Raw genomic sequence first — 25,278 nt, forward strand, 5'->3', positions numbered from 1 at the left:
CTCTTTCCTGTAACTCATTAGAGTCTACAAGTTAAGTCTCACACAGTGTGTGTATTGAAGAGGAGGGGGGGGGGATTTAAACTTAGCTTGGGCTTTGTTTCCTATTTGATGATTTTTTTTCTTTTTGGAAAATCCAACCCGAGTAAAGTTTTTCACCTTCAGCCGCCACTGCTTGGCAATGCTAAACTGAGGGAGATCAGTCAACTCAGAGGCTCTTGAGACTGGGAATAGGACCTTTTTCTATTAGGACAATATCGGCATCTTATAATTGGCAAGCTATCATAACTATTATTCAATTTCTACAATCTGCAGGAGTTAACCTATAAAAATAAAATTAAAAGGGGAATGCACACGCATGGATAAAGGAATTTTATCTGCTGAGAGGAAATCGTATATAATTGAACAAATAAAGAATTAAAAAAAAAAAAAAAGACGCATAGTACAGTTTTACAACTTTCAAGTAAACCCCTCAGGAAGTGAAAAATAAAACAGGTGGTTGTTTAACTCAAAATTTGGACAACTTCAAGGATGTAACCAGAGATTTTTAACTCTTTTTATTTTCACCAATGAAATGTAGGAGACACTTGGCAACGTTAGTATGAGAAACAGTCACATCGAAACGAGATGTCAGTGGTTCTTGATACTGTTTGCGTTGATAAACATTAAGGTGGCAGTAGTGTACACTGAAGTATTTCATTTTGAGTTTGAGTGGTAAATGAAGTGTAGAACAAGAAGACAATGCTACATACAGTTGAAAACATGATCATTGGAAAGAAACTAGAAATTTCGGTAAGAAAGGGGCGGAGTTCACGATCATGTCTTACGTAATTGATTAATATCGGTTAATACGATCTTTTTGTAGTACATGCAGTTCAGCAATCTGGAGACCACTAAATGAGTTCAAATTTATTATTTCTTTGCGTGCTTCGTTGACAAATGCGATAAAATGTATGATCTATGGATGAAAGAAATTGAATTGAATTATCGTACTGCCTTATAAAGCCTTATTCAATTAGCGATACTTTTTTTTTATGACTAGTATAAACACATGCTTTGTACAGATTAATAATTTAGGCTTCCCTGTATAATTTTAAATGTAGTAGCTCTACTTTCAAAAAAGGTTGTTGCATTTTATCGGGACATTCAGAACGGTAATAGTATACAACAGTGCCTCATGATCTCTGCGCGTGGATACTTCCTACTGTTGCACTACGTATAAAAATGATTTTATTACATTTAGAAGTAGTAAGAAGCATCCACGTGCACGTGACATGCGATATGTGTTTCAAATCCCCCACATATACTCATACACTACGTACAAGGGCACATTATTATTCTTCGCATACCATAAAACACAACGAAACGCAACGCAAACCGACGTACATTTTATTTTATATTACTCAGTAATTAAATGAAAGTCGCATTTTTACCTGATTTTCAAGTTTCTATATCCTCAATGAATAATCCTTAAAAGACTGCACTTCGTGAGTCCTCGCTAAATGATGAGGCACTCTCGTATACTATATCCCAGAACTATTACCGTATATTTCCCATGTGCAGATAAACAAGAGTGGCGCATGCATAAAATAGACTTCTTGTGGTTTTAATACCGTCACTTCGTCGTCTGTAGGCTGGCTCATGTGGCAAAATTTGTGTATTTTTGCTGCAAAGTAGGTCCGAGATATTTAGGTTAGGTTTCATATTGCTGAACTCACCTCCGGTACTTAGCGAGGAATTTGTTTTATTTGGGAACCTTACTAAGGAAGACATACGAATAACATAATAGGAAAAGTTTCTAGAACACAGGTCCCCCTTTATAACACTATAACTTTTATATCGTTGAAATATGTTATTACTCAAACCAAGAACACTGAACTTCAATCTTTGAACAGTCCTCTATCATGTTTGTTTACTCAATTCCATTTAGTTTCGTTTTCATATTCGGAGTCGATGTTGAATTGTTTGTTGGCGGTAGATGCGGTATGTGATTCTATTGTGTGAATCTGTCAAAGTATTTATAAATTACTTTACATCTTGTATGTTCTGTGTACATTTTATAGTTTCCTTTAATGTTCTATTTTATGCTGCTGTGTTTGTATGTTTGTTTGGATTTTATGGGTTTACATTTTTTTGTAACATACAGTATGGTGTTTTTTGAAATTCACTTGTTTGCAATGAGTGTATTGTGTTGCATAGTCTGATATTATTAGTTTACTTTTTTTTTTTTTTTTTTTTTTTTTTTTTTAAGGCAGGTTGGGTGAATTAACGATGAAATAAATTATTCGAAATTATGAATTAAGCAAAATTCCACTTACATTGAAGGATTTCTTCTAATACGGTAACAAAATAATATAATGTTCTATATTCTAAAATTATATACTATATTCTAAAATAATATACATTTGGGAGTTGTTGGGTTCACTATTGGAAGAAATCGTTTTATGCAAGTTGCATGTTGGTTAGTTAATAGTTTGAAATAGTTTACTTTGTCGTAAGTCCTCTAAATTGGCCTCTGGGTGGTAAACCTGTGTTCTAGAACCTTGCTCATAATAGCACACTCCGAGCTGTTTAAAATCGTTGTTTCTTAAAATACCGTGGAAATTGCGTGTAGAGTTTTACCAAGTATACTGCTTGCAAGTTCTCTAATTGTGAAGGATTCCATGGGAATGACATTTATATTAATATTACGTAATTTGTTTGTCTACCTTATTACTTCACATAGTCACGTGACGTCTCCATAAGTAGTTTTCGTAGATACTTACTTCAAAAGTTTTTCTTGGGACTCAGATTATTAAGCTGTACCACATGCTTTGGGGTTCCTGGGTTAATGAAAGAATGCTGGTCTCGAATGTTAATCCTAGTAGTAGTTTCGATCGTACTGTATTCAGTAAGTCTTATGGTACCTCATGTGGCCTTGGTGGGGTAAAGGAACATCCAACTTGAATTACTGAATCATAGATGTTCCTTACAACTGCGCCGTTACATTTAGATATTGCTCCTTAATGTCTTGTTCGATTAGCGACTTTTCAGTTGTATTAAGTGTTTGCAGGGGGAAGGGGGGAGTTGCTTTTCTGACCCACTTAGACGTGCGGCAGCCGATGGAGCTGAGGTAGGCGACTAACAATAAGGATACTATTGTGTTTGTATTTGGACTTGATTATTCATATCTGATTTTTAAAGGTTAGTGCTATATAGCGTAGTGAAGTGCAAAAACTGTCTGCTTTTGCTCTGTACAGGGTTGGTTGATTTAAATGAGATGATTTTTTTTTAAATCTGTGATTTAAATTAAATTTATTTTGCTTAAAACAAATGAAATGCAGTATTTCTGACCATTCTTGGACACTAATCGATTTTCAGTCTCAGACTAACATCTTAACCCATATTATGTGATTGTACGAGCTTAACAATGTAAATTTAAACAAAATATCTTCTTTTTTTTAGATTAAAGTTATATGGCCCATGAATTTTTGACAATATACTTAAGTATTTCCCCCTTACCCACACATAAGATAGGTGTTTTATCCCATGTAATGTTTTGCAGTATCTTCGTTTATGTGTATACTCACCGTCGCTGACGCGCCTGCTCGCTATGGCCACACCCCCTTGCTAACGCTCGGGTCTCCCTGCTGCGCTCCTTCCTGATTGGGTTAGATAGCATTCGTGCTTTTTAGTGTTCACCTAGCAGAAGTTTTTTACTGTTTTTTTGCACAATAGATTTTATCGCGTACGTACACTGAAGTGCACCTAAATTGAATCTGCATAGAGGAATGCAAGTCCCCCCCCCCCATCGACAGATTCGGAGCCGGCACTTGATCCAGAGTCACTACCAAGTGATTTGGGGCAGAGCCTAAATAATACCCGTATTTAATTTTATCATTTCATATTGTACAGGAGACTTGGGGAGAAAACTTGAATCCATTTAACATTCAGTACATAATTTTTGGTTCAGAATTTTACATACCGTTGTATTAAATTTCATAGCCTTTTTCCTCAATTGAAATGTCTATATATATATATATATATATATATATATATATATATATATATATATAGCCGGGTTTTTTCAAACCACTTTGATTAAAATGGGTTTCTAAGCGGGAAGGACGATTTAAAATTTATGCCATAAGTATAGGGTCCTACAACCCATTAAAGTTAATAAGAAGAAACTCCGCATATAAACCCAACATTAAAAATAATTTGACACGTGTCCCAGCTCTTTCAAGATTTCAACCTGTAAGGAGAGAAGGTGGACATTTCTATATTTTTTCCTTCACATTCAAATCGACGTTGTCTGTCTCGTTATCATGAGAAAATGGTTGAACCATTTGGAATTAACTTTTTAACATAGCACATGGCTCGAGCCGAGATTTTATCATGTCACTCCCATAAATGTATATCCTAAGAGGGAAGGAGTGTTTAAAATGTATATCAAGTGTGAAGTATTTCACGAATCCGTCAAACTGTATATAAACTCTTTATGAGGAACTTTCTATAGAATTCGGCTTTTCTAAGATGAAGGGTAAACAATTCCTATAATGCTTTCGTTCTTCGGGTAGCGGAGGACATAGCCTCCAGAACCTCGCATTTGCTCGGCCTATGCCTCGCACTTTTCATATTCCTAACATATCTCCATTTTTAAGGAATTGCGAGATATGGTAATCTTATTATAACAATTGCAACACCCACCTATTTTTCTTTCCGTCTTTTTCTTCTCCTCTAAGGAAAGCATCAAAAAAACGCTGAAACACGTCTTTATTTATTTTAAATTAAAAGCCTGAACACCAATTGTCATGTCTCAAACCTTAAGGGATTTCGAGATATGACCATCTAATTTTAACAGTTGCAACCCTCACCCTTTATTTTTTTCTATGTGCCTTTTTTCTTCCTTTGTATGAGATATATCAAAATACGCTTAAACACGTCTGTAATTGCTTTAAATGAAAAGGCTTAATACCAAGTTTTATGCCTAACGTTAATGAATTTCAAGATATAGCCATCTAGTTGTAACTGTTGTAACCATTTCGACTTTTATTTCGCCCGTCTTCTTTTCGTCCTTTCTAGGGCAAATACCAACTAGCTGTGAAAGACGTGTCTAATTATTTTAAATGAGAAGATAAAGTGTTGAATTCTCGAACCTTAAGAGATTCCGAGGTACGGACGTCTTATTATGATGATTGTTTACACCTTTTTCCTTCTCACCCCCCTTTTTTTTCCGTTCGTGGTCAAATATCAAGAGATGCTAAAATACTTGTCTAATTATTTTAAATTAGGAGTCCATTTATCAAATTTCATGTCTCTTAACCTTCAGAGATGACGACATATGGACATTTTATGATCATAATTGCCGTCTCTCTTCCTCCCTTCGTCAATTTTCCAAAAAATATTTCCTTAGTGGGACCTGTGCCCTAGGAGGCTCAGTGGTAGAGAGCTTATCTCTGATGCGTAGGATACCTTGTTCGATCCTCGACCAAATAAGTTTGTGGTGGACATCATGTTTCGTGGGTTTTGTCGGGATACTCCTGTTTCTTCTTACATTTTCATTCCAACAGTTCTTCCATCATCATTTACTTGTTTTAATGATCGTATCATGGGACGTTAAACTGAAAGATTTCATTTCAAACTCTATGCCATGTCCAAATTTCAAGTTTTTATGTTAAGCGGTTTGGCCTGGGTGTTGATTAGTCAGTCACTCAGGAGTACTACTTTTATATATAGAGACTAAGCCTTCGACTAGTTGGGAATTTCGACCCAAGGCCCCCGGAGTTTGCTCGGCCTACGGCCTCGCACTTTTCATTTATCTAATCGTACTGGATTTCTAGATATGGCCATCTTATTGTAATAATTGACATTCCAGCTCTTTTCTTCTCTTGTCAAAGCGAATCATCAAAATACGTGTTGAAACTCGTCTCTAGTTATTTTAAATTAAAAGTCTAAACACCAATTTTCATGCCTCTAACCTAAAGTAACCTCGAGATATTGCCATCTTATTTTAAAAATTTCAGTCTATACTCTTTTTACCTTTCCGTAATTTTTCTTCCTTTATAGAAGAAATATCAAAAGACGCTTAAACACGTCTTTAATTACTTTTTCAACGTAATGTCTAAATACCAAATTTCACGCCTTTAAACAAATTTCAAGACGTGACTGTCCAATGATAATAACTGTAACCCCACCCCTTTCTCCTTCCGCCTTTATATTCTCTTCTAAAACAAATATCAACATATTTATACTCTGATATTTATCCTATACTCTGATTGAGAAGTGTGTCCCAAGGGTAGAAGGGCTACGGTAAACGTATCGCAAACAATAACAGTTACATCATTTGAAATTAATTTTAGAAGATTTGGGTCGAGCTGGGTTTTTATTATTTCATTTTGATTCAAATACCCATCTCTAGGGGGTAAGAAAGGGAGTTCAAAGGTACGTTTCAGATATTTGCCGTAAACCTATTCTTCCCGTGCTAAGAACAGGAAACTAGCTGTCAATAAATAGAAAGAAAACTGAAAAATATTTTATTTAAAAAAAGCCATTCTTTCGTAATCGTTTATTACTACCCAGTCCTTGGAAAAATAATACTGAATAAGCGTCAAACTCAGTTACTGTTGGTAACATTAAAATTGCTATCGGATCTGGAAAAGTAGTAATTATTATGAACTTCGATCAAGGTAATTTCTGTTCGGGAACGTAGTATGTGAAAAGGAAAGAAAAAAATCAAAGAATACCCTGAGTGGTCGGGATATTGGACATACACTCGAGAAATCGTGAAACAACTGTCGATGTAATTCTTAAGTATAGGAAGGCTGTGATTCTTTTCTCTACAAACTAGTAAATGTAATACATGCATCGATGTAGGAGATGCATGAAATGTCAGCGACAGGGCTGAATTAACCTATCTGGAGACCTGGGGCTAGAAAAAATATGCGGTCTGTGCTGACTTCACCTTACACATTTCTGCTTCATATTGTTTAAGAAACAATAGAAGATTGTTTAGGAAAACAGGAGTGAAGACTTACGAAAAGGAGCTGACAAAGTACTTGAGATAGTGACGAGCGAATTAAGAGAAATGTATCATATAATAGAGACAAAGAGAGTGAGATGAAAAGGAGTAATGTTTTATTAAAAGATTGTAAGATTATGTATATAAGGAAAACAAAGAAAGGGAAGAAAGAGTTAAACAATATAAGAATAAACGGAGAGAAATAATTTAGTACCCCAAGGAGATAGGGAGTGTCGAAGCCTTACAAGAATTGCTTTTATTATTATTATTATTATTATTATTTATTTATTTATTTATTTATTTATTTATTTATTTATTATAAATTGTGACTCATGAATGCAAAGCGGGATATTCTACAACGTAAATGTTCTTATATTTTTCTCTGTCTTTTATTTTTGTGTACTGATTGGGATACAATACTTTTAAATACAGCGTAATATTGTTATGTTGTAGGTTAGTAGAGTACATGTTATAAAATTAGCTTGAATATTCACCATTCTATTTCTACGAAGACAAAATTCAGTATGATGAATGCATTTGACCCATGCATGCATCTTTGAGAGTTAAGCAAAGTATGTAAAAGGGAAGCTATTTCTTTTAAGGAGCTCTTGACGTCAAGTTAATTTCTTCCATCACAAAAACAATTGCTTGAAAAAAGAAAAAAAAATCCCCTCCCCTTGTTTGCTTGATAAACAAAAGATGTACGTAAACAGAGAATATATTCATCTTACAGAATTTTGCTTTGGTAGAGTAGTGAATATTCAGTTTGATTGTATAGTGAAGTATTTTATTGTTTTTGAACGTGATTCTACAAGGGATATTTTAATATAGCTTTACACTTTCTTTCTTGTGTAGAACTGAAAAGAAGAAATAATATCAACAATGAAGATTAACGAGAAGAATCTTGCAGCCTTTGCAACATCAGCTACGCCAATTGATCGTGAAGGATGGCTAGTGAAACGAGGTGAAGTGAATAGGGCATATCAGAAACGATGGTTTGTTCTCAAGGGAAATCTTCTCTTTTATTTCGAGAAAAGGGGAGACAAGGAGCCTGTTGGGGTTATTGTTTTAGAAGGATGCACTATAGGTAAGCTCCTTGTTTCGTGAAATGGGTATGTAACATTTTAGAGTGGGTGAATCATATGCTTAATGGAATGCCATTATGGATAGATATCTAGATGAAACTTCTAAATATAACTCACTTGTGTATTCACTACGTAGTAGTATAGTGACGTAACCCATTTATACTTCAACATTTCATATGTACAACACTTTCACAGTTATTAACTCTTCAACATGTCACTAAATGATCTGATGTGATACCTATCTTATTCGATCGGTTTTCATCGATACTCCTCAACTGAGTGGTATTTGGGAATGTTAAAATGGAGTTCCTTCCGTGCTAATTGAAGATGAGAGATTCGCTAATATTTGCAATAAGATAGTCCGTACTGCAATATGGTAGGGTGAACTGACCAGTAAATGACCATTTAAGATAACATCTCCATATAAAAAATTGCGAAATCCGAACAGTAAGTGTAAATCAAGGGTTACTTATGTTATTAGTGTCGTTGAAACCTTTCCTTTATGAATATATATATATATATATATATATATATATATATATATATATATATATATATATATATTCTTAATGCCATATTTAGAGAGTGAATAATAATGACAAAAATTAAGCATGCCGAAGTCCTAGTGAATGACCGACAAAATCATTTCAAAGAAATAAGTACACAAAATTTAAATTTACATCACCTGTCCTTGAAGCTGTAGTAAATCTCATGGCAGAAACTCAGGTTCAAAAAGTGTGCATAATTTCAAAATTCCAGGATTCTTATGTAAATTCTTATTGCACTAGGACTAAATACTATTTCTGATCACGTTAGAAAAATTAAGAAAATTTTCACTCTGAAATCATTAAACCACCTAGACTCTAATTTAAAAAATAATTAAAAAAGAAACATGAACACCTTTGCACTAAAATCAGTTTGGAACACGGTATTTTTCTAGTATTTCTGGGACTTTGTACTTATTTCGGGCAGAAAGCCTCTCAGGTGCTGTGATAACTCCTTTTATCTTATTCATTTTATACCAGATTTTGTCACTTGGTTCTGAGCACTTCCAGCTTCTTGCACCTCTATTGGTCATAGTGCTAATTTCAGAATCGTCTCCAGATTTTGCAGTGACAATTCCAGGGAAATATTCGCCTTTATATTCAACAATTACATACATATTAAGTTTAAGGTTTAATATCAATATCTGAAAAGTGATTGGATTACTCGTCATTGGAATCTTCATTTAATGAGCTGCTGGAAGTGTTATGAAGTGAATAAGCATCTTCATCAATACTTCTTTCTGATTCTAGAGCTACCTGTATCGTCCTCCGTTTCTTTGCTTGACACTTTTTCTTTTCTTATGTTGTTAATGTTCTTCGGTTTTCACGCTCTTCCCTTTTACGCTTCTTTTTTGCTACTTTTTCCATCTTGTCTTTTTGTGCTTGTTCGTGATACTTTCCATTTTTAAGGGCCACAGTGGCTCAGTGGTAGAGTGTTCACCTCTGGAGCATGGGGCCCTTGGTTCGATCCCAGTTCGCGCCAAGTGAGCTTAGTGATGGACAAACACCGTGTTGTGCGTAGGTTTTTTCAGGGTTGTCCCGTTTCCTTCCACTTTCCTCATTTCACAATTTCATTCACTTCTCATCATCACAGTCTCCTTTAGCCTAGGTGGCATAGTCGTGGGACAAAACTTAAAGATTTCATTTCATTTTCATTTCTTTCCATTTTTGAGAGGTAGCTGCGAACAGTGCTCTTTACCCTGGTCACCTCTTTTTCTCCTCTGAATCCACAATCTTCAGCCAATGCAGATGTTTATCCCAAACAGTTTCAGAAATGATAGACTTCTTGTTAATCCAGCCACTGACTGGTGTTTCTGAAGGGTGTGTAGCAGAAGTAACAATTACATTTTTTGATAAGTCAGTTTGTTTATTTTCAGATGTTAGTAAAATACTTACGTTGTCTTCTAATGTTATGACGTCTTATACAGTGAGTAAACTTACATCCTGACGAAGTCTGTACATGGGTCATCAGCACCTTTTCCATCTAACAAAGAATCATTTCTGATCTGGTCTGTAACAGATTCTTGCCGTTGGTTCAAAAAAATCTTCTATTACTAGAATGTCTTGACTCAGGTTCTGCTTATGAACCCCTATACTAACATCCTTGTTCTCATCTGCATCACCGGCTTCTTGTGGCTGTTCAATATGATTATATTTTTCCATGTTGTACAAAACCCTTTCATTAATAAAATTGCATTTTCAGTTTTCTTATTCTCAGTATTTCAGCATCTATCATCTGCCAAATAAGAATATTCTAATTCCATCAATTCTGATTCAGATTCCAATAATTAAAATGGTTTCATAAAAACTCCCACAGTACTCAGAGTACACGTGCGGATACTTCGGGGCACATAGGTTGAAAATCACTGCTTTCGATAGTGACAGTAACAAGGCTGTTTAATTGAAAAGGTATTCTGAAAGACATGGTGCTGGTCTTAATGTATTATCTAAGCGTTTTGGAAGGACTGAAAATTGCTCAGGGAAAGCTACCGCTGCGAAATTCGATGCATGGAAATTCTTACGAAGCGAACACTATCATTGGCTCCACTTTCGTCGATCATTCTCCTTTAGCCCCTTGCACTCATTCCCTTTTATATTTATAATATCAGGACTCATACGCAGTTTGAACCAGTCAATGATTGGCCGCAGACTAGTAAATGGCCATGCTGGTCATCTACTGGCTAAACGCATCTGTTGATCATTTTAAAAATATACTACAGTGTAGCATTTAAATTGTACCAAAACCTATCACCTTTATTGTTTTGGCGCGCAAACCAACTTTAACCCAGTAAATGCTACTTTAACCCAGTATATGATCATTCACTGGTTAACACTTAAAATACTTAACCAGTAAGTTGAATACTCTCTTTGTTCATGCCCGATCAGTGATTGATCGTTTGAACCACAAAAATATAATCTTTAAGGCTTCAGTTTGCCAGAAACAGTATTACTAACCATTGCAACAATAAAAGGAATTATTTATTAGTACATTGTATTATGCCCATCATTTTACGTGCCTTAGTTGCAACGTAGTTATAACAGGAGCTGGTGTAAACGTCACTTTTTGTCTGCCATCTTTCACTCATACACATGTGACTGGTGAAGCCAATAAGAGCATGCCTTGCTTCTAGATGTTCACGCAGCAGGATGCAATATTGGTTGTGATTGGATACATTCATTAAACCTTATTTTTCTGTAATTTTCATGCTTTCGGTCATTCACTGGTACCTGGTCATTTACTGATCAGTTCACCCTATGAGGGTTTGTGAATGGCTCAATGTGCCATTCTGTGTTCCTTAGTTTAGAAGCAGGGTTTTAGTGGAATGGTCACCCAAGTCGCCCGACGTCACCCCATTGACTTTTATCTCTGGATCTTCTCAAAATAATAGTGTGCTATGTAAAAACTCGAGACAGACACCAACTTTAACAAGACATTTTTCAGACCTGTGACACTGTTTCGCTAGAGACTCTCCGATGCGTGTAACTGAATTGAATCAACAGCCTGCAGCTGTGTGTTATGCATGATGAACAACATATCGAATACATTCTGTATTTGAGTATCTTCGTACACCAGTATTTGTCCTGGTGGAATGGCTAGTGGACAACAACAGTCCAAGCTCTCTTGTATGGTCAATGTTCATAACTCCCCTAAAATCTGATTACATAAAAATTTATGGTATTATTTTATGCTCTACATGAACCCTTTTCCAATTGAAAAAATCGACTACGATCCAAGATGGGAACATAAACCGAAAGTCCTTTTTTTAGATTCCCTATCCAGATGAACAATGGTGAAGCCAAAATGACAAGATACCGTTTCGGAGAATGAGGGGTGTCCTGACACTTCTGACTCACCTTGTATATTATGCCCTCTGTAAACTACTTACAGTAAATACTCAATGATATATTTTTTTAAATCCTCTAGTAGGACAATGTGTACTCTTTTAAATAATATCTTCATCAATGTCTAACGCCTTGACAGAAAAATGATTTAGGGATTTTGGTAAATGAATTTATACAAGTTGTCAGAAAGACTACAATCACTTTGGACAGATCTTTTATGAATTAGGAATCCATTTGAATTACTTTACACACTACTGTCGAAATTCTTATCAAATTCTCAGTAAATAAAGTGAATTTCAATGCTTCAATCACAGCCTTTGCATTTTAATTGAATTGAGACATATTCTGTGTTCATCACATCGTTCACAAAGCCTTTGAGCACAGTAATATTTCGGAGGCTATTAATAATTAATCAGATGTAATAATAATAATAATATGGCTTCGTATATTTTATTATAGTTGCTATATACATGAAAATCAGAAATGGTGGAGTGGATAACCTGGGGTGGGTGTACTTTTTGATGTGACGTTGTATGACCCAATTAAACAATCTGCAAATTTTTGTATAACTCCATTTACACGATTAAAACTGTTTGTGTAAATATATGAGATCGTTATTTAACAAATAATCTTTGTTACCGTACCTGTACGAATATTAGTGCTAAAATAATAAGTATACTTCAGAATTTATCTAGATACTTAATAGAAAAAGTTAAGCACCTGGAAGTGTGATCCGATGTCGACGTAACTTCGTACATGCTCATACCATTGCAGGTATATAAATTATTGCAATGATCTCTGACGGCTAGAATGACCACCAGAGTGCATTAGTGCTGTCACTATGTGTAGGATGTTGCACACCTCAGCCTTGGATGTAGTCACTAATTCGGTTGGGAAAAATGTCGTACAGCTGTTGTTTCCTCCCTTGAGACAAATTGTCTTATAACTGTCGTATAGCTCTGCTTACGAATCTCTGCCGCGATTCTTATTCTCTGTTGGCGTCAATCGCGGCAGAGATTCGTGACCTAATTTCTAGCTGGCCTTCAATATTCAAAATATTGGCTCTAGAACAGAGTTGACGTCCCAGCTGGTCCCACACATGATTATCTGGAGACCTTGCTGGCCATGAGAATACCTCACTATCATGCAAGCAGCTCATAGACACATGTGTCTTGAGTGGACGAGCGTTACCTGAAAAATGGTAACAGGATACTGTCTCATAAGAGGTGGCATATGAGGACACAGGAGCTGTGGCATACCATTGTGCCATCAGTTTCCTAAATCACTATCAGAGGTAACCTGAAGTCGTACCTGGTGGCTCCCCACATCATGACGCCAGGAGTAAAATGATATGTCTCTCCAAAACATTCCTTTCTGGTGCTTAACTTTTTGTGTGTGTGTGTGTGTATGTGAATCATTGTGTTGTATGTTAATCTATGGCTATTGGCTATAATATACGATGTTATACTTCAAAGTATGATAGTGTCTATATATATATATATATATATATATATATATACTAATTTGTGTGACTAGTACTTATGATGTTTTATAAGTTTGCAATGACTTTTGTTTTATAATAAACTGTGTAGCCCAGTGCACTTTATTAATGTTGTGCATGTAATGGCCGTTTTGTGCATCATTTGTTTGCTATTTCATAATGTAGAGCTAGCCGAAGACGAGGAGCAATTTTCCTTTAAGATAGTATTCCATGGCACTGGAAACAGGAGCTACGTTCTTGGAGCGGAATCTCAGGAGAGCATGGAAGCATGGATGAAGGCACTGGCATGTGCAAGCTACGATTATATGAAGCTCATGGTGGCTGAACTTCAAAGACAACTCGATGAAATGGAAGGTAATTATTCTGTACTTTTAGTAATTCGAATTTATGAGAGGAGATATTGAGCTTAATGGTAGAACGTTCAATTTCCATAAGAAATCTAAATTCGATTCTATCCTACATGAGTGTTGCCACATGCAGAACTTGAAAATCAATATTCAGGTTATTTTTTTATTAAAAGAATACAAAGTGAAAGTTAGATTCGGGCATATTGGACAAAACGGGTTTGTCACTTGTCAGTAACTTGAAGTCTGAAATGAAAAAGAAGGAAAAATAAACCCCACTTAGTTCTTCTGCTGGTCTGGCGGCTAGCACGTTCAACTTCGTTGCACGTAGGCCAAGATTCAATTCCCGGTGGGAGAGCATTAAAAATTTGAACACATTGCGGTGGTTCAGATTCCAACTTAAACTGTAGGTCCACGTCTCATACAGTGCTAAAAGGGGAAACTAAGACAGTGAAAAAAAAAAAAAAATTGTAGGCATCAGAACTTACTTTTATAGAGGCTTTAAGTATTATTTTGTTTTATTGGCGTATGTAGCTTCACGTTTAAGACCCACCACTTACATCCTGATGCACCCGCTTCCTTAGTTTATAATCATTTAAAGTGAAAATTCTTAAGATGTGGTTGATTCTTTTTTCATTGCCAACTTCAAACTTTGAAACTTCCGTGGTTTCCACTAACGATGTAAGGGACACGGTGGCTCAGTGTAGAACACTTACCCTCTAGTGCGTGAGGACCCTGGTTTGATCCCTCCCAAGTAAGTGTGTGTGGTGGACAACATCGTGTCCGTGAATTTTCTCGGGGTACTCCCATTTCCTCCCTCATTCTTATTCTATCAGTTCTTCCATCATCATTCATTTGTCTTAATCATCTTGTCTCCCTTAACCTGAAGGATATAGTTTTGGGATGTGTAAACTGAAAAATTTCATTTTATTTTTTCCATTAACATGTAACGTATCGATTTTATCGGTAACGATACATTGCAGTTTAATGCGAATGTGGTTTGGATTTGTGTTTTAGGTTATGTTAGGTTACGTTCAATTTATTATTATTGAGTTCTGTATGAACTTATCATTGATAAACCCTTTTATTTAGTGTTCATTAATGTTAAGGTTATATTGTTACAATATTCGTATTTTTATTTGTGCCATATGACCAATGCCGACTTTGTGATTCAAAATCTCAAATAAGCTAGGTAAACATTAATACGACTTGGTAGCCCATCATTTAAATTAACTTGGTAATGGTACGTAATAGATATTTTGCACTATAATTGTCTAGCTACAATATACATGTTATCTTCATTGGCCCGTATATTCTATATCTGCAGACCATGTTGTCGGCGGAGAGTAAAACCGGTGAATAACCAGTACGTAATGGTGACTGTAAAATTGAATTATACTGAGAACTTAACCCAAATTAAACGTTCAGTCGTACCGTTTTTTTTTCTTTCTTTCTTTCTTCAGCACGCACGATATGCTAGTTTCATAACATGGCACCATGTTCCTGCATATGAATGCGAGTTATCCCGCTACACGAAATGTACACTTACATATAGTTATTATTATTATTATTATTATTATTTTAATTTCATTATTTCAGTTTCAATAGTGTTTGTATCACGAGTGATAGTACTTACTCTTACATTCTATCCTGTGGTGTTCCTGCAGTCTTTGTTATGTGATTCTTGCTGGAACCGTGATTAAACTAATATTATAATTTGCTTTTCGCATTTCATTTGTTTGCATATTGCAAGTATTACGCTACTCTTTTGTTTTGAGATTACTATGGAAACGCGTTGCATGGCAAGATTAGGTGAGAATAGTAATTAAATTTTAGTACGACTTAGAAAATTAAATTTTTAGGATTCATATACAGGTTAATAATAATAATAATACAAGCCTTTAAATCTGAGCGAGTATTGATGATTACATTCCTTATTATTATGACGTGATATATTATGCGTGATGTGCGGGTAAGCGTGTCAAGTGCACACATAGATGAAAGAAAGCAACATGTCTACTTAAATTACCGTGACGACGCGACGCAGTGATCGTAATTTAGAAATTATCTAGCTAAATCTCTTCCTTTGTTAAACCTGTGAAAATTCTTTATTTAGGAATAACCTATACTACGTTTTAGTGATAAATGATCCTCTGCGCTAAATTGTGTTAGCCTATTGTGGACAGTTGTCACGAAGTAACGTTCGTTCCGGCCATAATTGAAATGGCATCATGGAACAAGAAGAGCTGTTAATAGCGGCGGGATCCGACCGAAGATCAAATCCAAATGGGAGTGAAATTTGGTTGAGTCCTGGGGCTACGCAACAGTGCTTAAGTTATTGGAACTCAGATAACCCAGATTTTCTTAAATTTTAGACAATCAGAAAGTCGAAATTTCTGGAACCAATATGGTGACTTCAACGCTACCATCATAATAATCATTATCGACGTAACTTTGAGTGACTGTGTTTAATATTTTATATATGTGTTGAAGGTGATGGAAAAATGAAATGAAATCTTTGAGTTTTACGTCCCACGGTTATGCCGGTTAGGCTAAAGGAGACGGTGATGATGAGTAATGAATGAAATGGTGGAATGAAGAAAGTGGGAGGAAACAGGAGAACCTCGAGAAAACCCACGCACACGGTGTTTGTCCACCACAAAGTTCACTTGGCGGGGGCTGGGATCGAACCCGGGACCCCAAGCACCAGAGGTGAACGCTCTACCACTGAGCCACTTCTTTTTCGTTCTTTCTCAATACAAACAACCAATTTAAAATATTCGATGATTTATTTCCGTATGAGCAAATACATCAGAAATTTTGATATGAAGTTAAATAATAAAAATTGTACTTTGTATGAATAGTAATGCAAATCTTTAATAATTTACAGAAATGTTTTCTATATGAATATCTTTTCTTCATTCGAACGGTACTGATGTTGTCCATCTTAACCAGAATGTTGAATATTTTGTATTCCATTATCTGAAAACAATAAAGAAAGCCAATAATATAGAAACTGAACATTCTACTTCAGTCTTGTGAATAACTGAAACTATTATAATAATTTTAACATATATTAAACAGAATAGTACCTTGTTCTAGAAGTTGCAAATTTTTCACAAGCGGTTACTGCTTTAGTAAGAACTTGGAACAGAGCTAGAACGTATTGAGTGTAAAATTTAAAATTCAGAATGCGAATTGGAAATAAACATTAAATTTTAAGCAATTGACTGGGAAAAATAACTAATTTTTATTTTTTATTGGCATCTTCAGTTATGATCTGTTGCTATGGAGATTAACTTATTCATTTAATTCTTCCAACTTTAATCATTTCTTTTCAAAATTTGACTTCTTTTTCAAATTGACGATCAAAGCGAGGATTTTGCTTTAGGATTTTTTTTTTTTAAATGGCGTAAACATTTCTTTTCAAATTGAGAGCTTCTCCGTGACTAAGCGGTTAGCGTACGCGCCTTTGGCGTGGCAGACCCGGGTTCGATTCCCGGCGGGAGCTCATGTGGTTCGGATTCCACGTTAATCAGTAGGTCCACGTCTCATATAGCCTCGCTGCTGAACGGGACGTTAAACTCAAAATCAACTCAACTCAACTCTTTTCGAATTGGCTTAATTCAGCCAAGATATTATTTACTTTGGTGTTAAATCATTCTATATAAATGCAACGGAGAGACAGCGCTTTTTCAAATTGGCTTTATCCATTCAGAATTTATAAAACGATTTTTTTAGACTGAGAATTGTTTAATTTTAAATTCAAAATTTAATGCATTTTCAAATTGGCGACTACATCCAAAATCTGATTTTTCTTTTGTTGTGAAAATGAGTTCATTTTCAAACGTTTGTGATAAACTTACGTTCTTTAGTCGTGTGGATTATCTTTTGGTTTCATTTGTGTAGTGGAATGTCATATTGGTGAATCATCTACAAAATGCAATTGGTTCAAGGATCAAATGGTAAATTCATTTTTGATGCTTGCATAATTCCAACCTTTTTCCGTTTTCATTCCTACTAGTTTTGATTTTATCGGAATTTCCTGTCCAGCATTAAGTGAAGGTAGCAATTCACGCAAATGAATGGATTTTGAAATACGGTACTAGTATTTTAGCTTCTGTTTTTTATTGTGGTGTATTTTAATTCTCAAAAAGATTTATTTCGGAATTGCTGTGAGTTTACAAAATTTGCACATCAGCTTATTGATTGAGTCAATACTCGGTAGAAAACAGGACAAATTTATCGGTCTCCTGATCTTTAAATATGGAATACGTCTATAGACACCAAAGTGTACTTTCTATTTTGTACTTACACCTATAATACAATATTTATTAATTGTTATACACTTATAGTATTACAGCATAGTATAGTAGTAATATGATTTGTCAATACAGAAAGTTTGAACTTAACACAGTGAACATACAAGACTGTAATATGTAAAGGAATCATAGCCTTACCATACAAGTTAAAGATTACGTCCCGTACCAGTAGAACATATACAAAAGGACGAATAAAACACAGAGTACTGAGATGTAGTAAGAATGTGTTATTATTAGTTGAAGTAGGGGTACACTCTCGTTTTGCTTTGTTAAATACAACAATTAGGGACCTTTTTTGTAGGTCTCGATAATACAAACATACATACCATCATCTCGAACTACTTCAGTAGAACCATAAACTTTAGAAGAAATAAAACTACCAACAAGTATATATGTTATATAATAGCAAAAATGATATTAAATTTCATGAAAATTTTAATAATAATAATAATAATAATAATAATAATAATAATAATAATAATAATAATAATAATAATAATAATAATAATATGTATTTGTAAGCAGTAGCAACCTCGTAAGACAGTTAAAATGTATTATCATCTTGATTATTCAATACCCATACTAACTAAGGGATATTCACATATTTCCCTTGTGGGTACACATTTGAAATTTAAGGAACAAAACTTCCTGAACATCATAATATCAGTTATAAATCATCCTATTTATGTGAGGCTCATAACAAGAGCTAGTTATGACATTAAGGAATGCTGTGCGCACCAGATAATACTCATTTGGGTCCGATACCGATTGCAGCCATCAACAAAATCAACTGTTTACTAGTAACAAGAAGATGTACAGCCGACAGTACCAGTATTTCAATTTTCACCAACATATTCTGCAATAACCAGTAATGTATCCAGGAATCGCGTGTGCTTCTGTGACGATGAACCTTTGAAACTATGAACTTATCCTAACGCTAGACAACCAATATTTCATAATGATGAAGTTCATTCTGGCTTCGACATAACGTAAACTATTGCTATATTTATCTGCCTTTTTTGTAGTCGGTTCAGCTTTCCAAGAATAAGTTCCAATTTCTCCATTAACCCTCTATTCAAAGAGAAAGTTGTTTAAATTAACGATTTCCGATTTCAAGATTAATCAATATAGAAAAAGTGGTAATATATATAGCGACAAGCTGTTTTTGGGGGCAATCGATTCAGGATGTCAAGAAATCATAGCATCACAAACCACAACAATCTACAAAACAGGAAGTGGTTGAAATTTTCTACTTCTCGTTTCAGTACTGATTTCCGTAGAGCAAAAACTGTCAGATATCGAGTTTTTTTTTTTTTTAAATCGATTGAGCTTCCCAAAAGTAGGTTTCGTCTCCCCCTTACCGTCTATTGAATCCGGAAGTGGTTAAAAATAGCCATTCTTTGCCATAACACAAAATTAGCAATATGTAGTGACAAGCGATTTTCTGCAATCGTTTCAGGGTTTCAAAAGTACGTATTATCACAAGCCACAACACACTACCAAAACTGGAAGTGATTCCCAAACCTGAAGTGATAGAACACTACTAGAAACCTACTGCTTCCGGTTTTAATATTTATTCCATGGAGCAAAAATTTTAAGAAAGATTAAAATGCAGATGTTGCAATTGACAAAGCTTCCCAAGAGTAGGTACTATCTCTGTCTCCTCTCTTAATCATCTCTTCAATCCTGAGTTGGTTCAAATTAACGATTTCCAGAAGGAGGGAAAATATATTTCCGTTGTAAGGAGATCTGAGGGACGTAAAGTTCTGAGTTTAATGTTGTGATTTAGACTGTGGAAGATAGTCTCACTTTTTTTGTGACTAGAAGTATACAAAATAATTATATAACTATCTAGGATGTAATCTTAAATGCTACTTAATATTGGAGTTTCTTACACAACAACTTGAAGGATATTCTCAAACTACAGTAAATAAAGGACAATACTATCAAGATCGTAATTTTATCTAACCACACGCGATCTCCTGATTGAAAAATAATGTATATTTGTACTCATTTGCATGTTGATATGCATTAGATTCGCAGCATCAGTTAAAAGAAGGCGAGTAGACATAAATAAATACCATCAGTCTGTCACTTATATTACTATTATTCATTTGCCATTATTTCAATCTGTTTACTAAATGACCTTCAACGTAACGTTAAACTTCACATTAAATTTCCTGTGGAACAACAAATAAGTTACGTAAATGAACAGATTGATGATGATGATGGACAGATTTCCTTCTTCTTCAGATGAAGGAATTTTGTTGACTCACACCTTCTTCTGACTCGCTACTGACACTATTTAATGTTTCTTTTATTTCTTCCTTCAGTGAGTAATGTTTATTTATTAGAATTTTTTGTATTTTTTCTTTGTTTTATTTATATTAGTATTTTTAAAACTTTTTTCACGCCAACATGACTGTTTTCCATTTTTATTCCCTTTATTTTCCAGTATTTTTTCCTATTAAAATTGGTAGCAACATTAAAGAAATGAAATTGTGTATATTTTAATAATAATTTGAAAAACATTATTGTTCTTTAGTTGAAGTTAATGTCTGTTTAAAGATTTTTTTCTCGATAGTAGAATTTTACGGAAGTAATATTTAGAATATATAAGTTGTAATTCTAATTGAATTATACAGTAGATATGCAGAAGATTCATTGCTAGATTGAATTAAAGTAAGCCCGAAGACAAGCAGCCTTTGTGTAACTAGTGACATCATTTGAAATGTATTTTTTAAAATTAACCGTTACTTTTAATATTTACACCTACTTTTACTATCTACGAGTACCACCATTAACACTAACCTAACATACTGTACCAAAGTAAATGAAAATAACACAAAACATTGGTGATTGACGCTTACCTTATTGTTCATATGTTTTGGAGCTTCTCGCTGTTGGAGAGAAGTCCTATTTTTCAGAACAGTTTTGTAGAAAAATCGATAGGTCATTTCCAGATTCATCTGAACTCAAATTGCAGTCATCTCGGGTTCTGAAGACATTGTGTTGACACATAAAATTTTCATTACACTGAACTCTCATTCAATATATACATTACTGTCTGGTATAGCGAGAATATACTGCATTATTTTGATACGTTTGGTCCTTCTGCTTTCTTGAAAAACGCAGTCAACAATTTACAACAATTACTATGCTTCCTATGAAGTGTTGTTATAATAGATTTTAAGAGAAAAAACTCATTGTAGAGTTCATTTCCATCGAAACTAATTTTAAGTTTCATTCCCATCTCTGTTTTGCTTTTTTCTTCGACCTCTTATGAGTTACTTCTTCAGTTGCATGTAGAAACCCTAGTTGTCTTTATTCTAGCGTAATAAATCCTCATTGTGTATCATTTCTTTATTTCGGATTTACTGGTAGTTTTGTTAACAAATTAGTATAAGTATTAACATTTTCCACAGGTGAAGATTATTGTTGAATATTATTTTTGTATTATTATTATTATTATTATTATTATTATTATTATTATTATTATTATTATTATTATTATTTCCACTGGTTTTCATGAATATGATGAATTAAATGAAAACTGCTGTTGCCACGCAATAGTACAGGCGCAACAATTTAAATAATTTAAACCTAGTCTTTTGTTACAATAACACACATAATCCTTGTAAATAATTTCAGCCAAGAACAACATATAGCATACCGTATAAATGTCATAACTAATTAATTATAGGTAATTTAACATTTGTATATTTAGTTCGTTGGCCCGTAGACACTGGCAACCCTAGATGCTCTATTTGCAACGTTGATGGTTCTCATATGTTTTCCTTTAATTATGCAGAGTTGATGCTTTCAGCTGAGAGAAAATTTGTGTTCTGCTTGGATGTTTGACTGTAAGCTTATACCATCAGGAAAGAATGCAAAAATAAATGTTTCAGGGAACTTTCAAAACCCAAGTATTGAACGTTGTAGAATTAAGAGCCCACCAGTTAGTCCTATCTTGTGCCAAACCAACTCAGTTTTTTATTTATTTTCTTTTTTATTTCATTTATTTATTTATTTATTTTAAAGACCTACACAACGTGACGAAATATTAGTAACGAATCAATAATTTACAATTTCACGGTAAAATATTGGATGTTCTCGCATCAGTCCCAAAATATGACTAGTAAACGACTAATTAAAGCTGTTACACGCATATAATAAGTGTATTATTACATTTTGTGTTTTCTAGTATTGCATATATTTTGATCTCTTACTTTCAGAGATGGAAGCAGCTGAGAAGATATCACGCCAATTAGCTGAGAAAGAAGGTCGAACTGGTGAGACGAATGCATCTATTGTTGGTACCAAATCCGACGGTGTATCAGGGGATAGGCCTCAGCCTCCACCGAGACAGAGGCATAATCCTTTCAATAAAGCGGAAGACTCACTAAATTACCCACATTCCAGAAGGACTGAAAATGTGCCACGTGCGAAAATTACTTTCAAAGAACTACATGAAACATACGGTCGAAGGATTCAGCTCGATAGGTCTAGTTGGCCATGTTCAGAAGTAGAAGACGAAACTACTCCGTCAGTAGAGGTAAAAGAAGAATTGTTAATTACTTTGTAGGCCAAAGTTAAATTCTTGTAGCATATTATGGATGGAGAAGGAAACGTGTTACAACATGATAAAGCCTTCGAAAATGGTGATAATGTTATTCTCAGCTTGTATTCAGTTGCACTTCTCTTTTCTATCAGTTGATTTCAGCGGAACGCTGACTTAGAAGTGGACACATATCTGAGCGAATTCAAACATCTCCGATCGAACGTATTATTGAGGGTATATTTTTTCAGTTGCAATTTGTGATGGATGATAAAAGTGAGTGTTGAAAAATAGTGTCAGTAAATCAGTATGTAGCACACAAACATAAGCTGAAATCATTGTTGTTTGGACTTCACAGCAGCTTTTTGTGTCGCATTCATTATTTAAAATTAGGACACAGTGCATATAAAAAATGAATTTTACTTGGAATTGCTATTTTACTGATCAATGTCTAAGAACTTTATTTTCCGTCATTTCAATAGAAAGTATCATTTCACGGATCAGTATCCAAAAACTTTATTTTTCTCCACTTCGATAGAGAGTATGATAAGTTTAATTGCTTGAAAGCGTCAGTGATATACACAAGACATATTCATAGAGAAAAGGAACAATAATTTGATTTGCTGTGCTAGCATTTGTAATGACATCTTTTCATTTGTTACTTAAACCACTGCCAATAGTCAAGTATGGTGTCTGATTGTTTAACCATTAAGTGTAACCTTGTAGGGCGTTTCTCCGTTGAACAAATATCTGTAGAGTACAAAAGTGAAGGTGATAGATGAATCTTTATATTTTTGTTTCAAATATTTGTGTTACGTCTATGTGGAAGAAGGAAAGAAACTTCAGGTGGATTTCCGTGATTTTTTTTTCACATATTCTAGTTTTTATACTAATTTGAATTCATATTTTTACTTGCTAAAAGTTGGGTTTTAAGCTTCTCGAAATACTATGTTTTGTATTAAGAAAAAAAGTTGGTTAATATGAATGTTACTATGTTGTATATTTGATGTTGAACTTGAGATTTTTGTTTTCGTAGTAAGCGTTTTATTTCAGGGAATGCAAATATTTTGTTCCAAGCACTACAGCTATTTGTAGTAGCATTTTAAGGTGTTTTAAGTATTGCAAATGAGGTTATCATTCAGTAACGGATCTAGCCTGGGGCCGTGGGACCTAGCCCCCCCATTTTTTTTGAGGACAAAATAATTTAAATGGTTTAGAGTAAACTCATTATACCTATTATAGTCTGGGTTCTGGGTTCTGGCTTCCTCCCCCTTAAGTTTTTACCTTCTAGGTCCGCCACTGTTGTTATTTATTTTTTCAAGTTATTGATTGAATATTTCGATAATAAACACAATTATTCATGCAAAGCAGATTATTTTCGACCAAACTATAATATGATCAAGCTTTGTGTGTATATATTTATAGCCTCGTTGGAGGATACTTGTTTAATCCATAGGAAGGTAACATGCCTATTTTGTTCTGTATGGAGGTGAAAAGTTTTATTGTCAAGGGGTCTGTAACCGAGATTTTCTTTTCAGTATTGATTCAGTGTTTTCGTAGATTATTTTCTACCCACTCTGCATGTTGAGAATGCTGTTAAATCTGCAGCTTAACATCATGCGATTAAGCTGTACAGGCTAAGACAAAGATGGTAGTAAATGGAAATGATAAATGACAGAAACGTAGTAAAATTAAAATTAAGTGGGAGGAAATTTACGGAACTTGATGATATCTACGAGATTCTGAGATCAAACCTATGACCCTTCGAATTAGAGAGATCTCTACCACTTAACTGCCATATCTGAATCTGCGTAATATAGTGGTTAATTTCACTTCGTTTAAGGACAAGCTTTATCAGACCTCAGCTTTTACTGATCGTAATGGATGGATCTTGTAATGGTTCCATGTCTTGAGTTCATAGTGTTTTCCTGATTTGTTAGTTCTATCATCTTTCTGATTACTGCTTTTTGTCTTTGCGGATAGTAGCTAGTATATACAGTACCTGTGAGCATGCTATGTTCTGTAGCCTGCAGACTATTAATTTGTAGTCCGAGAGTCATTGATAGTTTATTTATTTATTTATTTTTTTAAGTTGTAGCTGTTCGTTTCGAATTCACTCTCGCCCAGCTGAATAGGTCTTTTAATTTATTCTTTAATACTTCCATCTATGGAGTTGATCTCTCCCAGGTAGACAGAGATGTATATTTCTGATTTCATATTTTCTATCTGCATATGTGGGTTGGTGTATCCTGCATCACATGTATCATTTGTCTTGATTATGCGTGGCATAAGCGAGGGATATTGATAAGTTTTTATATTATGTTCACCACAGCAATACGCAGATTACAGTGAAGCAGGTTTGGTCATCAAAGGTGAACTGTTCCTTATATTTCAGTATTTATTTGTGTGATATATGCCGGTTTGTTTGTTCATAATTTAACATCGCCCACAGTTTCGAAATATATGTGGTGCGTGTACATAATTTAATTTGAAATCCGAATCACATATGTAAATAGTCCAGTCAGATTAGGTCAAAAATTAGCAAAACCCGGACAAAATTAGTAACGTTTTGAAACTCGGGGGA

The 25,278-nt window shown here is 34.5% G+C and overlaps 1 protein-coding gene across 1 annotated transcript; it reads left to right on the forward strand.

The window, feature by feature from the left end:
- The first annotated feature begins 542 nt into the window (after positions 1–542).
- Positions 543–23,729, forward strand: LOC145694803 (sesquipedalian-1-like). Its single transcript, XM_081771448.1, has 4 exons — positions 543–789; positions 7,853–8,084; positions 13,636–13,824; positions 22,372–23,729. Exons 2-4 carry the CDS (start codon positions 7,880–7,882, stop codon positions 22,719–22,721), a joined length of 744 nt encoding a protein of 247 aa, XP_081627574.1. The 5' UTR covers positions 543–789; positions 7,853–7,879; the 3' UTR covers positions 22,722–23,729.
- Positions 23,730–25,278: the final 1,549 nt, after the last annotated feature.

This window comes from Thermobia domestica, chromosome 9 (assembly GCF_964235325.1).
Source record: "Thermobia domestica chromosome 9, izTheDome1.hap1.1, whole genome shotgun sequence".
Classification (NCBI taxonomy): domain Eukaryota; kingdom Metazoa; phylum Arthropoda; class Insecta; order Zygentoma; family Lepismatidae; genus Thermobia; species Thermobia domestica.